The sequence below is a fragment of the Anolis sagrei genome, chromosome 3 (assembly GCF_037176765.1).
Source record: "Anolis sagrei isolate rAnoSag1 chromosome 3, rAnoSag1.mat, whole genome shotgun sequence".
NCBI classification, from domain to species: domain Eukaryota; kingdom Metazoa; phylum Chordata; class Lepidosauria; order Squamata; family Dactyloidae; genus Anolis; species Anolis sagrei.
Genome location: NC_090023.1, coordinates 159,165,912 through 159,181,726, shown reverse-complemented (window position 1 = coordinate 159,181,726; position 15,815 = coordinate 159,165,912). Strand labels below are relative to the sequence as shown.

At 37.8% G+C, this 15,815-nt stretch overlaps 1 protein-coding gene across 3 annotated transcripts in view; it reads left to right on the top strand.

Moving 5' to 3' along the window:
- The window catches only part of OGDHL (oxoglutarate dehydrogenase L), a 117,553-nt gene that overhangs the window by 47,523 nt on the left and 54,215 nt on the right, over window positions 1–15,815 (top strand). For all 3 annotated transcript variants that reach the window (XM_067465630.1, XM_060768997.2, XM_060768998.2), the window contains 2 exons: window positions 6,423–6,652; window positions 9,539–9,730. In XM_067465630.1, the coding sequence (XP_067321731.1) occupies window positions 6,446–6,652; window positions 9,539–9,730 (399 nt within the window). In that variant the 5' untranslated portion in view covers window positions 6,423–6,445. The remainder of the gene's footprint in view (window positions 1–6,422; window positions 6,653–9,538; window positions 9,731–15,815) is intronic.

The window sequence follows — 15,815 nt, the reverse complement described above, 5'->3', positions numbered from 1 at the left end:
TTAAACTGTTGGAGGGCCGCATTATAATTTGAAAAAAAATATATGAATGAATTCCTATGCACGCTGCACATATTGTATTTGCAGTGCAAAAAACACTTAAAAACAATACAATAATTAAAATGAAGAACAATTTTAACAAATACTAGCGGTCCCCTGCCACGCGTTGCTGTGGCCCAGGCTGGTGATCTGGAAAATAAAGTAATGAGAAAGTGTTGGTTTCTAATATATGTAATATCTTTCTGCTTGTGGGTAAACAGTATTTCTTGCTGTTTCTTTGCCAGTATTGATGTGGAGATTGTCTGGTTTGCCTACTCTGGAACATGCCACATATCATTGTCCCTTTCAAATCTTTGAAACTGCATCTGTCATATACATATATGTGTGTGTGTGAATGGCTAGATGGCCCTTTGTCAGGACGGCTTTGATTATGTTTTTTTGCTCTGGTGAAGGGAGTTGGACTTTATGGCCTTAAGGCAGCATTTCTCAACCTGGGAAGTCAAGATCCCCGGTGGGGTCACCAGAGGGGGGTCAGAAGGGTCACCAAAGACCACCAGGAAACACAGTATTTTCTGTTGATCATGAGGGTTCTGTGTGGGAAGTTTGCCCCAATTCTGTCATTGGTAGGGTTCAGAATGCTCCTTGATTGTAGGGGAACTATAAATCCCAGTAACCATAAATCCCAAATGTCAAGCTCTATTTCCTCCGAACTCCACCAGTGTTTACATTTGGGCATATTGAGTATTCGTGCCAAGTTTGGTCCAGATCCATCATTGTTTGAGTCCACAGTGCTATCTAGATGTAGGTGAACTACAACTCCAAAACTCAAGGTCAATGCCCACCAAACCCTTCTAGTGTTTTCTGTTGGTCAGGGGAGTCCTGTGTGCCAAGTTTGGTTCAATTCCATCGTTGGTGGAGTTCAGAATGCTCTTTTATTATGGGTGAACTATAAATACCAGCAACTGCTGAATATATAATTGGGAACAAGGAGGGAATGTTAATGGTGATGGGCCTCAGTGGATGTTGCCTAGCCTGGCATGTAAACTGAATGGATGGTGTCAACTCTGCTTTGCAAGATCCATAAATTCTGTATTAATTTAATCTGGTTGGGCTGTGTGTATCTGATTGAGTGATACAGGCCCCACCCAATTGCCCTATCTGAACTTCCCAAGCCCATTTCATTCAGCTGTATAAAATCCACTTTGAACTGGAATATATGACAGTGTGGACTAAGGCCCTTTCCACACAGCCAGAATACCAGGGTGGAAAAATCCACAATATCTGCTTTAAACTGGTTTATCTGTGTCCACACTGCCATATATCCCAATTCAAAGCAGATATTGTGGGATTTTATTCAGCTGTGTGGAAGGGGCTTTAGATAACCCAGTTCAAAGCATATATTGCCGATTATCTGACTTAATATTCTGTGTTATATGGCTGTGTGGAAGGACCCCTAGACCCACCAATACATACTGAAAAGAGATCTTGTAGAGAGAAAAAGCTGGATATAAATAAATAGAATAATAAATAGATGAGGCAGGGGTATATAATGGGCCAAGATATGGTTGTATATAGTAGAAAGGAGGCACATTTATTAGATTACTTTTATAGTACTATTTGTGTTTGTATTTGCTTTTATTTTAAAGATATGCCTGGATTTCATACATAATATTTGCATGTTTTATGGTGCGCCGGTATATTTATAAACATTCTAAAATATTGCTATATATGTGTGTGTTTGTGTGCGTGCCAGGTCTGCTTTGGAATTATGCGCCATAATATGATTTCATATATGTTTATTGTATAATTTTTCATCCACTGTTTTCAGAAACTGTTTTCAGAAACACTTTTCTTTAGTTACATGACATTTATTTATTTATTTACTTCATTTCTATGCCACCTTTCTCAGCCTGAAGGCATAGCCTTTGTTCTTAAAACATAGTATAAATAAATGTGAGACCCTGCAGTGAATAATGTTGTGTTACACTATTGCAAATAACTTTTGAAAACAGGCAGACAATATTTTCATGCCTGAAGTTTTATATGGTTTCACGATGCAGTATTTCCTCATATATTTCCGAGCATGAAATTCAGCTTTTTCATCAGAACCATACAGGCATGGAAGTTCTAACTGAACTTTACTACAACCCCAGTATCTCATTTCTGAAAAACCATAGCCAGACCAGATCCTCTCATTGTATAGGTTCTCTTGCTCTTTTGTTTACCTTGAAAGGAGGAATGCAACCCCCATCCAGAACTAGTTGACACGCCTCCGAACCCAGATTAGGACCCTTAAACTTATTTGTCATTTTATTGCTTAACTAAGAGCTGCCTTTGGGGCAATTAGCAATCTGCTTGAGTCTTCATTACCCCGAATAATTTGGGGATATAATAATAATAATAATAATGTTATTTCTTACCCGGCTCTCCTTGTGGCTTTTGCAAACATTTTTACAAACATTGTAAAAATTCTATAAATACACATATTAAAATGTGTATCCTTTCCAGCTTTACTCAGTTCAAATCATTTATGGTGCTTCAGTGGCACCACTGTCAATATATTTATCGAGAAATCAGTCCGTTGTGGAAAATATTCCCTTTTTATTCCCTGCTTCCTGATTTTTAAACTAGTTATTGAGTCTTAAGAGGACTAGTCCCCATTGCTATCAATCTTATTTTTGGTAAGTGGTTTAAATACTCATTTTCATGCAGAATTAAATTTATGTAAACACAGATTTTGTATCAGTGGATTGCTAGCGTACAGTTAGTTTCTCACAAATATTTCTCATCCCTTTATTTTTGGATATCTAGTGATATCTAGCCTTCCCCTTTTTGGGCCTTGAGTTAGGTTACAAAATACACAAAATTCAATATAAGGAAACAAACATATATGTTCTATATATGCATATATTATTTAATCTCTTTAATCTCTGGCTCATAAAAGAATGATATTGGTAACCCAGCATGGTTAACATATCATAATGCTTGTTCAAATTCTGGATTGCTTCACCATGGGATTTCATGGTAAAAAGACATTCAAAGTGGATTTTCCATGCCTCCTTTTCTGTGGTGGTAGCAGGCATTAGCTATAGTGCCACTGTTGTTTCTGAGAGATCCTCGACCAGTGTCATCCCACTGCACGCTAAGTATTTGACACTCTTAATCTGACTCCTTAATCAGCAAAAGCCTGTCTGACATGGGAGGCTGCACTAGCTGCATTGTTGCCATCAGCATAGACTCTTTCCTCATGCGAACTCTCAGTCCTGCTGTATGGCAAGGTAATGCCATGGTGAAAGTGAAGCAGGTAGTAGTGGATAATTCCATGTGGAATTTTTTTCATACCAAAAGTTAGCACACAATGAGAAAGTATTAATTTCAGTTCAACTTTAGAAAAACTTGTTAGGTTACTTTCTGAAAACAATCAAAGTAGATTTTCTAAAGTTTTCCTATGGCATTAACTGTCAGCCTGATATATTTAGGATTTTAGTTTCAAGGAATTTATTGACTTATACAGCTGCTTTGTTCCATCTGAATTCAAAAAGAATTAAATCATTCCAAAGATTGTATCTTTGTATCTGAAGGGATGTGTTCTCCTTGAGCAGAGCTCACTAAAAACAAGAGGTGAGATGTAAGCATCAAGTCTCTTTTGACTAGGATTATTACAGTACTGAAGAGTACAGCATTAGAAATACATGTAAGTTGTTCAGCAAGTTTAACACTCTGCAGTTGTTTCTTGCCCCTACTTAAATTTTGCTGCAGGACTTTTAATGTTTGGAAACAACTTTCTTGTTCTGCCGCATTGTCTTGAGTAATGTCAGACCAAAGCTATACGAAATTGGGATTCTTTTTTTTAGACAAGTATGTCCCCTTAGGTTCTTGAGTACCTTTGTTGTGTGTGTAAGCTTGTGTTGTATACACAAGGAAATTGTTAGGAGAGAAGAGATTTTCTGAGCAAAATGAAGGTGTAACATAAATGAATATGAGTCATTCACACTCTGATATAGTTAGCTGTTATTCTTCATGTCTCCATTAATAGAAGAGTTATTCATTCATATAAATTTGTTAATGTATTGAATATGAAATGTTATGGTAACAGGAGTGAACAATGTTTTGACCTTGTGGGTTATCGATCTTGTGAATGGATTATTGCTTAAATGGGGCACTGACCCTACTTTACATTTCTAAGAGATTTTAGAAAGCTGACTGATAACTAGGAGAAAAATATTTTTTTTGTATTACCTATACTGAAAATGCTGCTAATTTACAATGAAATAGTAATTGAGGTTTTAACTTTTTTTAAAAAAATACAGTTTATATTCATAATTATTTATGAAAACTACCCAAAATAAAACAAAACAAATACAGATATTTACTTCTCAAGTGAAAAATAGGCCACAGATATCTAAACGTATGTAAATAAAACTTTTTCTAAAATAACCCCAGACAGATGGTTTGAATGCTAACTAATGGAGAAGACATGGGAGGCTGCATAAAAGGCACTTTCCTATGTCCTTTTTCAGTGCCATGCATTTCCGAAAATAGGATTCTGGAGAGTGAGGGACCTATTTTGAACATTACAGGATGGGGTACAGCAGATTGGACCAGCTGTAAATTGGACAGAGGCAAGTAGTAGGGTGTTGATTCACTGGAGGTTTCTGACTGATTTTGTGCAGTTCCTTCAGCAGTTCTGTGTGCTGTGCTGGAGGGTTCACTTACCCTTTGGAAGGCACACACTTATGAAATGAAGTGAAAGTGGAAGAGATGGGACAGTTTCCATTTCCTTGGTCCATTGCAATGTAATTTTCTTTCGACACAATTTACATAAACCACATTGAATAAAAATAACACTTTTCATATATGAATATTTTATGCCTGATGCTGCTCCTTTCCACCAGATGCAGCCATGATGTAATGTTGTCAGTTGTAATATTAGTTCACTTTCTAAGCAAGGTTATACTTTTTCAATTATTATGTAAAACCAACTATTTTTCAAAGCTAAAATACTGTATGTGTTCAATTCTATCTTATTTTCAGGATGGCAGTTAGTCCGCCCACAGCTGGCAAGCAAAACCTGGGGGGTGAGGAGGGATTTGAAGGTCCCCATAAAGGAACCAGATTTGGTGGGGACAGTTGGCTCCACTGGTCCCAATTACATGATAGGGGAGGAGCTGCAGACTATTTACGGCTGCTCCGTTGTTCTGGAGATCATTTTTTGCAGCGATCCTAGTTGCTAAGATTATTTTTGGGTTTTTTCCCTTAAAAATGGAAATTGAATAGTATCTCAGCAGCCAAAAAGACTGGTGTAATAGATAGTATAGGAGGAAACAAAAACTTGAAGGAAGTGTAAGTGGAAACTAAGGAGACTTAGGGGAAAAGGATAGAGGCTACTGAGAGAAGAGGTGCAGACCTGAGACTTGTTATTGCTTTGAAGTATGAGAATAAAACCTGCAGCCATAAGAATTGTCTGAATTTATTTTAATGATTTCATTGCAATTTTTACTAACACAGCAGCCTTTCTATGTACAATTAAATACCCAATTGAGCAGTCATTCTGTTCCTACAGTGACCAGCCAAATATTTTGAGAAGCCTACAAGCAAAAATATTGTATAGTTTAGCTGAATGCTATTAGGAGAAGCACTTTAAAAAAACTTAGAGCATTGCTATCATAATACAGCTATCTTTTGTTAATTAATATATTGACAGCCTGTGACAAAGCAAATTATATGTAACTACTGCCTTGGTGTATGCCATTGGGTGAAATATTTGTACATGGGTAAAAAATGGCAAAAATCTTCCCATTATTGCTATATAGCTGTTTCAGATCCTGACATCTTGATGCTCAGAATGAATATTCAAAATGCTATGAAGTATGAATAAAAATGAGACAATTTCTTTAGCATTCTTGTGATCGCCTTCTTGTTTTTGCTGTGTTGTTTTGATATATGAGTGCATTTTTTAAAAAAATCATGCCACAGGTATGAAAATGACATAAATGTGATATGCAGTCTACCTGTAAAACCAGTCATAATATGACGGTTTTTAAAAAAAAATCTAATCTGTAATTGTGAAAGTCTTCTGGTGGCTAGCACTGTGATACAATAAACTCTTCAGATTTTATGTAATGTTGTGTGATATAAGATTGTATTGCTGTAACATTTATTGGAAATTTGGAAATACACTAGAGATTAAAAGAGAGCAATGACAGCACTGTTGTCTTGAAACATTCATACAAATACTGATAATTAACTTCCTGACCTTTAGGAAGCTTTGTATTAATAACTCTTCTTAGAATTAGTAAATCTCACTAGTAAGGGACTGGCTTTTGCCATCAGAAAAATATGTTGTGTTTTGATGTATGTTACGTTAAAAAGACCTATGAAATGGATGCTTTTCCTAATTCTTTTCAAATATTTTGTTTCCACAGAAAGATCTACAAAAGAAGAAAGTATGAGCCACTTACGACTGATTGCTGCTACCCTGAAATATCGTGGCATTTGTTCATTGATGGAGAAAAATGTAAACAGAAGAGTATTTCTGCAGAGTCGGAATTATGCTTCAACTGGAGTGTCAGAACCTTTCTTGAGTGGAACTAATTCAAGTTATGTTGAAGAAATGTATTATGCATGGCTTGAAAACCCCAAAAGTGTGCATAAGGTAATGTTGTGTATGCATGGAGATACAGGAATACATAAACTCTGTATTTATTGTTAAATCTCAAAGTTGTCACAGGTAATAGATTCAGCATTCTTGAGTAGAGTTAATAGAATGGAGAATCTCATTTTTTTTAACCCCCTTCTTAGCCTTGTCAGTAATTTCTTGCAATTTCCAGCATTTTGGCAAATCTTCCTGCTTCTCAGACCTTTGGGTCAAAAGGTTCCTGATGGGATATAAAAGCCATACCCACTTGTGACTTGACCTACTACACAGTGGAGCTGAAGCTGGTTTTCTCACAGCTTTTTAGAAAGCCTTTTGAGCCCATGGCCTCTTGTGATCTGAGGTAGCTTAACTAGAAAACTTTTATTCTTTGGTAGCAATCACTTTGGCTAGAAGAGCAGGTGAGCTCTTTTCCTTGTGGGTAGATCATTCTTAGCTGAGTCTTCATAAGGACATAATGGTTATTAGAAATAGTATTGGTTTTTCACCTGAATCAGGACATTGTGTTTCCTGTATTCATGCACAATCCCATGTCTGGAGAGCTTTCTTCACTGTCCAACACTCTACTGTCTTGAATCAGATGTTTTGCAGCAACCATTTGTCTGATCCATGAACTTGCTGGCAAGCAATCTCTTGTCCAAGTGAAGAAGAGGCCACAGAGACCATGAAGAAGTCCTGATAGCTTACCTGTAGCTGTGGTCCTTACTCTGTTCATTTGTGAACTCATATAATTATGCTCATTTTCCCTCATGTCCTCCCTCCCCTTATATCATTGGCTGCTGCTTTAGCAACTGCGGTAACTTCTACACTGCCATATAATCTAGATTATTAAAGCAGATAATCCATATTATCTGTTTTCAACTGGATTATATGAGTCTACATTGCCATATAATCCAGTTCAGATAATCTGGATTTTATATGACAGTCTAGAAGGGGCCTGAGTGTTTAGGTCAGAAGGACACTAGTCAGGCATGCAGGGGGTAGTACCCAACCTTTGCCCCTCCAGGTGTTTTGGACTTCAACTCCCAGGATTCCCAGCCAGTTTACCATCTGTTAGGAATTGTGGGAGCTGAAGTCCAAAACATCTGGAGGAATAAAGATTGGGGGTCACTGATCTAGATGGCTTAGAGAGGAGCTTTGGATAGGTAAAATGATCAATTAGTGTGAGTTCTCTGGAACAGAATGTCAGACATAACTACAGCCTGATTCAGTCCAGCTTTGTTTTGAAGCAGGGATTATTCCACACTAACAGTATTTGGAAATGTGTTGTAGTATCCTTTGAATATTCTGTCTTTATATCATAAGAAAATTACAGTTTCAAGCAGTCTGCTAGGAAGTAAATCCCAAGGAGAAGAAAATCTTTGTAAATAGATGTAGGATTGGTTCGTAATTGCCTAGGAACTATCTTTCTCTTAGTTCATCTTTTGAAAGTCCTCTTTGCTTCTCTTACTTTTTCTTGATAATGCTTTGCTCCACTAGTGCAAAGTAGCATCTGAAACAGCTGTTGGAATGTAATGACACAAGCTGTGAGAAAAGTGTCATTATTTTTGCTCTTACAGTGGTGTCAGAGCTATAGATCATAGGGAGGAGATTTGACAAGGCTCTTTTATTGCTATCAAAGATTGATTGGAAAAAAGCCTTGCTGGGTTACCTATCCAGTACGTAACTGTTGTCATGTTGTCTTGTATCCAACCACTTTCCCCTTCATTTTGTGTTCTTGGAAAAGGTTATTTTTCCTTTTTTCTTTTTTTTAAATATACTATCTAAGCATGATAATCGGCTGGAACTGGAACTTAAGATAACAGTGTTTTGGTTGTTATTGTATATTGTGACAAAAATAATACACATTTAAACAGCTTTTGAGTGGAGACATTGATAGCAGTGCATTTGGTAGTAAAAAAAATCTGAATATATATATATATATATATATGCGCACCATTGCATTAATATGTTTCATTCTTATCATTAGATTTTTTTAAAAAGATCTATATTGCTGTTTTGCAGGTTTTTTAAAAAAATCACATGCATATTAATATTCCACTTAAAGGCCAATATTTCTATTTAAAATGAATGAATGATTCTCCCAACACATGCTTTAGCTAATTGCTCACTTTACAGTGTGTTGGTCACCTATTTAACATGTATACATGTAGAGTAATAAAACTGAATAGATTCCATCAACATTACGGATCACAGCAAATATAACCTTAATAGTGTTGTGGAACATTTTGATAGTATTGGTTTTTTGTCAATTTTTTTTCATTATAATGATGGTTTAGTAATCAGTGTTTCGAGATCTGGGACTTTCATTTAACTGTGGACTGCAGCATGGAACCTCCTTGTAACATTTTCCCCCTTGAAATCCTCAACAAATGTTGCAGTGCAGCTCTCAAAAACAAATTTACAGGGCTCCAGGGAGCCTACACGGGAGACTCTTTGTCCTGTCCCACCATATTAGGTATTGTACCACAGAGGACCGATTCAGTGAGAGTATTCAGACTGCACAAATTATACTGAGTATAGCCCTTTTTCTTATTGATACTATATTACCATTGGCCTGTACATAGAGTATAGCCTCACTGATAAAGAATAAAGCCTGTTAAGCAGAGAAAGATTTGCATGTGAATAAATGGGCGTATGATTTCACTGCTAGATGCAATTAGTTCCCACTGAAATTATAGTTCCAGCTTTTGATCCTAACCTTAACTTAACAAAACATGTTATCTGTGTGACCTAGGAGTGATACCTTCAGTGATATGAATAGGAAGAATTAGGAATAAAGGATAAGGGATTGAATGTGTAACTTAATACTGTGTTTATTTAAAATTCTTATTGGACTCTCCCTCACTTCTTTCCTTTCTGTACATTTGCTGCCATGAAATCTAGTCTTGGGATTTATTTTTCCGAAATGCTACTTCTGGAGCTCTTCCTGGACAAGCCTATCAAACACCTTTGCCAGACTTTTCAGAAAGTAAAACTTCACTTATCCAAAGCCATGGGCTTACTAAGTCTCCAGGTAAAGCTGAAAAACTGGTTGAAGATCATCTAGCTGTCCAGTCACTGATCCGAGCATATCAAGTAAGTGTTGATACATACATTTTCGCTTATTTATTTGTTTGTTTGTTTATGGGTTAACACTTCCCCAAATGGGTCTCCGATGTAGTTTTGTGCAGAAAGTTTTCTAATGAAAGATAGCATAACTAGAAAACAATAAAAAAATCCCACTTCAGGAAACTGCCATTCCATTTTCTCCACCGTAAAATTGACAGTTTTTGAAGGCTGTCCTTCAGGAGCCCTTGGAGAGTGAATTTCCTGCACATACTATTTTCACCCAAAAAAATTAAATATTAGGAAGCATTTTTGGGAGGCAGGGGAATCCCCTGTAGGGTGGCATTGGGGGAATTTTCACCATGTTTTTGGTCTTCCTGGCTCATTTTATGCTTAAGGGAGGCATTATTGTAACAGAAATTGTACAGAAATAACATCTTCGTTCCTTTTATTTTTTTCCAGGGCCTCTATGGACCTAAGTTGGTCCAAGGGGCCCTGGAATAACCTCCAATGCTCCAAAAATGGATTCAAAGGGCCCCCAGACATGATGGAAATGCCCTCGACATCACCTAGAAGTAAGTTTGGAGAATTTTAGGCCCATGCCACAAAAGTGCTCTGGAAGGCTGCATATGACCAGCAGACTGCACTTTGCTGACCACTGCTTTAGAAAAAAGAAATTTCTCTTAAAGAAGTGCATCAAGTGGTCGATCCCATAATATTCATCACTATGAAGGTTAATAGTGAAATGCTCTTGGTCACTTACACTGTTTTTGGAACATTGCTTTGCAACAGTAGTGTGATGGATAAGAAAGCTGTCTTTATTGTGAGAAAAGGCTTTCCTGCCATATTCATAGAGATGACTTCCAATGCCAACCTTGCTCTTGTGGCACCACATTCCTACAGCCACTTTAGCCCTGTGGAATATGCCAGAATAATTTACACTAGCTAACAGGATTAAAGCTAAAGGATATAATATTCTCAAAAAAAAAACCCCAAAAAACAATTTTGATCCAATATTGGATTAGTGGTTTGTTTTGTGAAACCTTTTCCAAGGTATTTTAAAATTTCTGTGAATAAGCAAAGATGTGACATTATTAAGATATGAATTTAGGTAATTCACGTGGCATGATTCATCTTATGGTGATATTGCTTTAGGTCAGTTGATGTAAGGTTTTCATCTCACTAGTCACTCTGTCAGAGTACAATAAAAATAGAAAATCCACATTTTCCAAGAAGGGTATTTACAGGCACTGTGTTATTCTGCCATGATACAGCTTTCATTTATATGTATCTAGCCGTCCCCTGCCACGCATTGCTGTGGCCTAGTTTGGTGATCTGAAAAATAAAGTAATGAGAAAGGGTTGGTTTCTAATATATGTAATTTCTTTATGCTTGTGGGTAAACAGTATTGTATCTTGTTGTTTCTTTGTCAGTGTTGATGTAGAAATTGTCTGGTTTGCCTACTCAGGAACATGCAACATATCATTTTCTTTATTCAGAGGTCCTTTTCAAATCTATAATACTATATCTGTGCGTGAATCATATCTGTCCATATATATGGCTGGATGGATCTTTGTCAGGAGGGCTTTGATTATGTTTTCTTGCCCTGGTGAAGGGAGTTGGATTGGATGGCCTTGAGTATTTTCTGTTGGTTATGGGGGTTCTTTGTGGGAAGTTTGCCCCAATTCTGACATTGGTGGGGTTCAGAACGCTCTGATTGTAGGGGAACTATAAATCCCAGTAACTACAACTCCCAAATATCAAGTTCTATTTTCCCCAAACTCCATCTGTATTAATATTAGGGCATATGGAATATTCGTGCCAAGTTTGGTCCAGAGCCATCATTGTTTGAGTCCATGGTGCTCTCTGGATGTAGGTGTACTACAACTCCCAAACTCAAGGTCAATGCTCATTCTAGTGTTTTCTGTCGGTCATGGGAGTCCTGTATGCCCCGTTTGGTTCAATTCTGTCATGCTATTTGATTGTAAGTGAACTATAAATCCCAGCAACTACAACTCCCAAAAGACAAAATCAATTTTTTTGAGTGAAGGACATACATTGGGTTGTTAGGTGTATGCTGTCCAAATTTGGTGTCAATTCGTCCAGTGGTTTATGAGTTATGCTTATCCCACAAACGAACATTACATTTTTATTTATATAGATTACATCAATTTGCAGTGGTATGGTAGGAATTAACGAAAAAGAAAAGTAGTAATTCCACAAGTAGTTGAAAATTGTAATAAAACTTCAGATTGAGCAACTCTTATCTATATTCCAAAATCCTCCAAAATTGTCATTATACGGTGTCATCTTTGTTTTCTGATGGTTCAGTCAAATGTCCCATGCAGTACCATACTTTGAATAGTCCCTTACCGTGGCATAGTTGCAAGGTTGAGGTCATAAGATTTTGCGTCTCTTCTTGCTTAAAGACAGCTGAACCATTAAACTGGTATTACTGTTTGTTTGAAATAATCCATCTTTAGAAATTATTAGGCCATTTTTCAGTTTTGTATGTGAAAACCATCTGAAAGAAAACACTCCTTATTAAACCAGTCTTTCATACAATGGAGGTGTGACTACAGAGAGTAGGTACCTGTCAGCTGGAAAACATGATTATCCACTTTCTTTTAAGGCTTACTCTTATAGGGATGGCATTTATTTTATAAGTCATTTTCAGATATTGAGGATGAATAGTTACAAACTATGGGTTTTTTTTTTCATAATCTCTGCTGGTGTTTATTTCTGTAGACCAGTGGTTCCCAACCTGTGGTCCATGGACCACCAGTGATCCCCAAAAACTAAAATATGGTCCATGGGTTATAAGCCTGTGGGTTAATCATTTATCTTTAAAAATATTTATACTGTACTTTTGGCATTTTAAATTGGCCCATGGTATTGAAGAGCTTTTTTGATATTCTCTCAAGGTCGGAAATGAAGTAGTAAAGTACTAAAGAAACATGAACCTATTCTTCATAAAACTGGTTGAGAAAATAGAGAGGGATTGTTATGTTACCCCAATCACTAGAATCACTGCTGCTGAACAGTTTATCCTGGGCAGTTTATCCTGGACTGGACTATGTTTTTAAAATTCTAAGTGTTTGGCTCATGTTAGTGTAAAAATACAGTGATGAATTTAATTAGCAACAGGGATCCATTAGATTTAATGTGAAACAGACTGTGGAAATAAATAGCCATATTTATGTTATGAAGATTTGTCATTTCCTAGTAGAATATCGCAATCTTGGGATGACAAGGAGGAATAGCCCACTACTGGTTAACCCTTGTATTCCAACCAGAATGGCAGGATCCAAGATTCTTTTTCAGTTGAATCACTCAGTCCCTGCACCTTCTCCAAAAGTTCTTTCTATCCTGCCTAACCAACTGGTCATGTTTACCCTTCTCTGACAAACTTGTAATGCAAGGGTCTTCTTGTTGTTCATTCATTCAGTTGTTTCCGACTCTTTGTGATCTCATGGACCAGCCCTCTCCAGAGCTCCCTGTCGGCCGTCACCACCCCCAGCTCCTTCAAGGTCAATCCGAGTCAGTCAGTTCAAGGATGCCATCCATCCATCTTGCCCTTGGTCGGCCCCTCTTCCTTTGTCCTTCCATTTTCCCCAGCATAATTGTCTTCTCTAAGCTTTCCTTTCTTCTCATGATGTGGCCAAAGTACTTCATCTTGGCCTCTACTATCCTTCCCTCCAATGAGCAGTCGGACTTTATTTCCTGAAGTATGGACTGGTTGGATCTTCTCACTGTCCAAGGCACTCTCAGCACTTTCCTCCAACACCACAGTTCAAAAGCATCTATCTTCCTTCACTCAGCCTTCCCTATAATCCAGCTCTCACATACGTAAGTGACTATGGGGAATACCATTGCTTTAACTATGCGGATCTTCGTTGCCAGTGTGATGTCTCCACTCTTCAATATTTTATCGAGATTAGTCATTGCTCTCCTTCCAAGAAGTAAGCGTCTCTTGATTTCCTGGCTGCAGTCTGCATCTGCAGTAATCTTTGCACCTAGAAATACAAAGTCTGCCTCCACATTTTTTCCCTCTATTTCCCAGTTGTCAATCATTCTTGTTGCCATAATCTTGGTTGTTTTTGATGTTGAGCTGCAACCCAGCTTTTGCGTTTTCTTCTTTCACCTTGATTAGAAGGCTCCTCAGCTCCTCCTTGCTTTCGGCCATCAGAGTGGTGTTATCTGCACATCTAAGGTTGTTAATGTTTTTTCCAACAATTTTTACCCCAGCCTTGCATTCGTCAAGACCCGCACATCGCATGATGTGTTCTGCATACAAGTTGAATAGGTTGGGTGAGAGGATACAACCCTGCAGTACACCTTTCCCAATCTTGAACCAGTCTGTTGTTCCATGGTCAGTTCTTACTGTTGCTACTTGGTCCTTATACAGATTCCTCAGGAGAGAGACAAGGTGGCTTGGTATCCCCATACCACCAAGAACTTGCCATTTATTATGATCCACACAATCAAAGGCTTTAGAATAGTCAATAAAACAGAAATAGATGTTTTTCTGAAACTCCTTGCCTTTCTCCATTATCCAGCGGATATTGGCAATTTGGTCTCTTGTTCCTCTGCCTTTTCTGAACCCAGCTTGTACATCTGGCAACTCTCGCTCCATGTAAGGGTCTTAGTAAGGATAAATAACAAGGAGAAAATAAGGACAGAACAGCCATGACTGAAAAGTAGAGAATAACATTGCATAACCAATGATATCTCTCCTGGTAAGCTGCAAGTGCCATTTTTAAAACAGCAGCTTAAGATAATGGCTGCAGAGCGGAGAAGAACATTACAGAAGCAAAGATTCATCTCCCTGTAAGCTCCAAGCACCATTTTGAAAAGGCTTGAGAGCAGTTTGTCTCCAGTCAAGCATGCTCAGTGGCTCCCAAGTCATTGTTGGTAGATGCTTGCATTAGAGAGGAAGAAGGAGCAATTCAGATACATCAGCATCTCAGGGGATGCAATAAAGGATATAAATATCTTCGATAGCTGCCATCCTGCAGGTCTCTGAGAAGAAGGGGGACTTAAGGGAATATTCCTGTCTAGCAAGAACGATTTGGAGAATTCATGTGGATGCAAATAATAAATATAGTGTATCAGCTTATTGGGGACACAGTAAAATAACTAAAATGCATCTTAGATGACCACTAGCCCTTATGTCTTTGAGGAGAAGGACCACTTAAGTAAAATATTTCTGTTCTTAAATTAGACTGATTTGGAGGATCTCAAAACCTATGACTAAATCCAGAAAGGTTAGTGAGAAAAAGTGGAGATCTAAATTTAAAAACAAACAAACGTACAACACTGTCATTGCAAACCTCTTGAATTTAGTCTAAATGTAAATTGCAGAACCTGCACAGCTCTTTTAAGGTTGGTGTTATATGTTGTCTGTACAGTACTTTTGTCAGCAATCTTTCTGTTGCATTTTGTACCAATTCTATATTATGTGTCATCACAGGGTGAGGCAGCATAACTTCCTTTTTTCAAAACTTAATAAAACCCATTGTATGAATCAGAATTTTTTTTATAATGTAGGCGCATACCTAAAGTTTTGTTTTACGTAGTTGTAAAGATCAAATTAGGTAGGTGGCATCCCCCATTCTCCATTCTCCATACACTGAGTAATTTTTTGGCGTTTGTCATGTCTCTTGCCAGCATAGCAGGCGTTATGTTGGCAATTTCTTCCTGGATGTTGGTCTTCAAATCTTGTAGGGGCCTTGGACAGTTCACATAAACACGGGATTTCAAAAAACCCCATAGAAAAAAATCACAAGGGGCCAAATCTGGAGATTGGGCCGGCCACTCCAAATCCGCTCGAAAAGTAGGCCTCAATGGCAAAAGCACGCTCCTCACTGTTCGAACGCATGATGGCGACTTTACTGTGTCAGGACAAAACTTCATACTCCCGCCTCTCGAACAAGACCACTAGTGCTCCGCTACGTCTTCAACCGACTGAATGACGCGCATTTTAAAAAAGGAAGTTATGCTCCTTCACCCTGTAGATGTAGAGTGCACTGGTTGTGTGCTTGCCTTCAAGTCTACTGTAGACATATAGTGAGTGACCCCATGAGTTTCATAGCGTTTTTTAAGGCAAGGAATA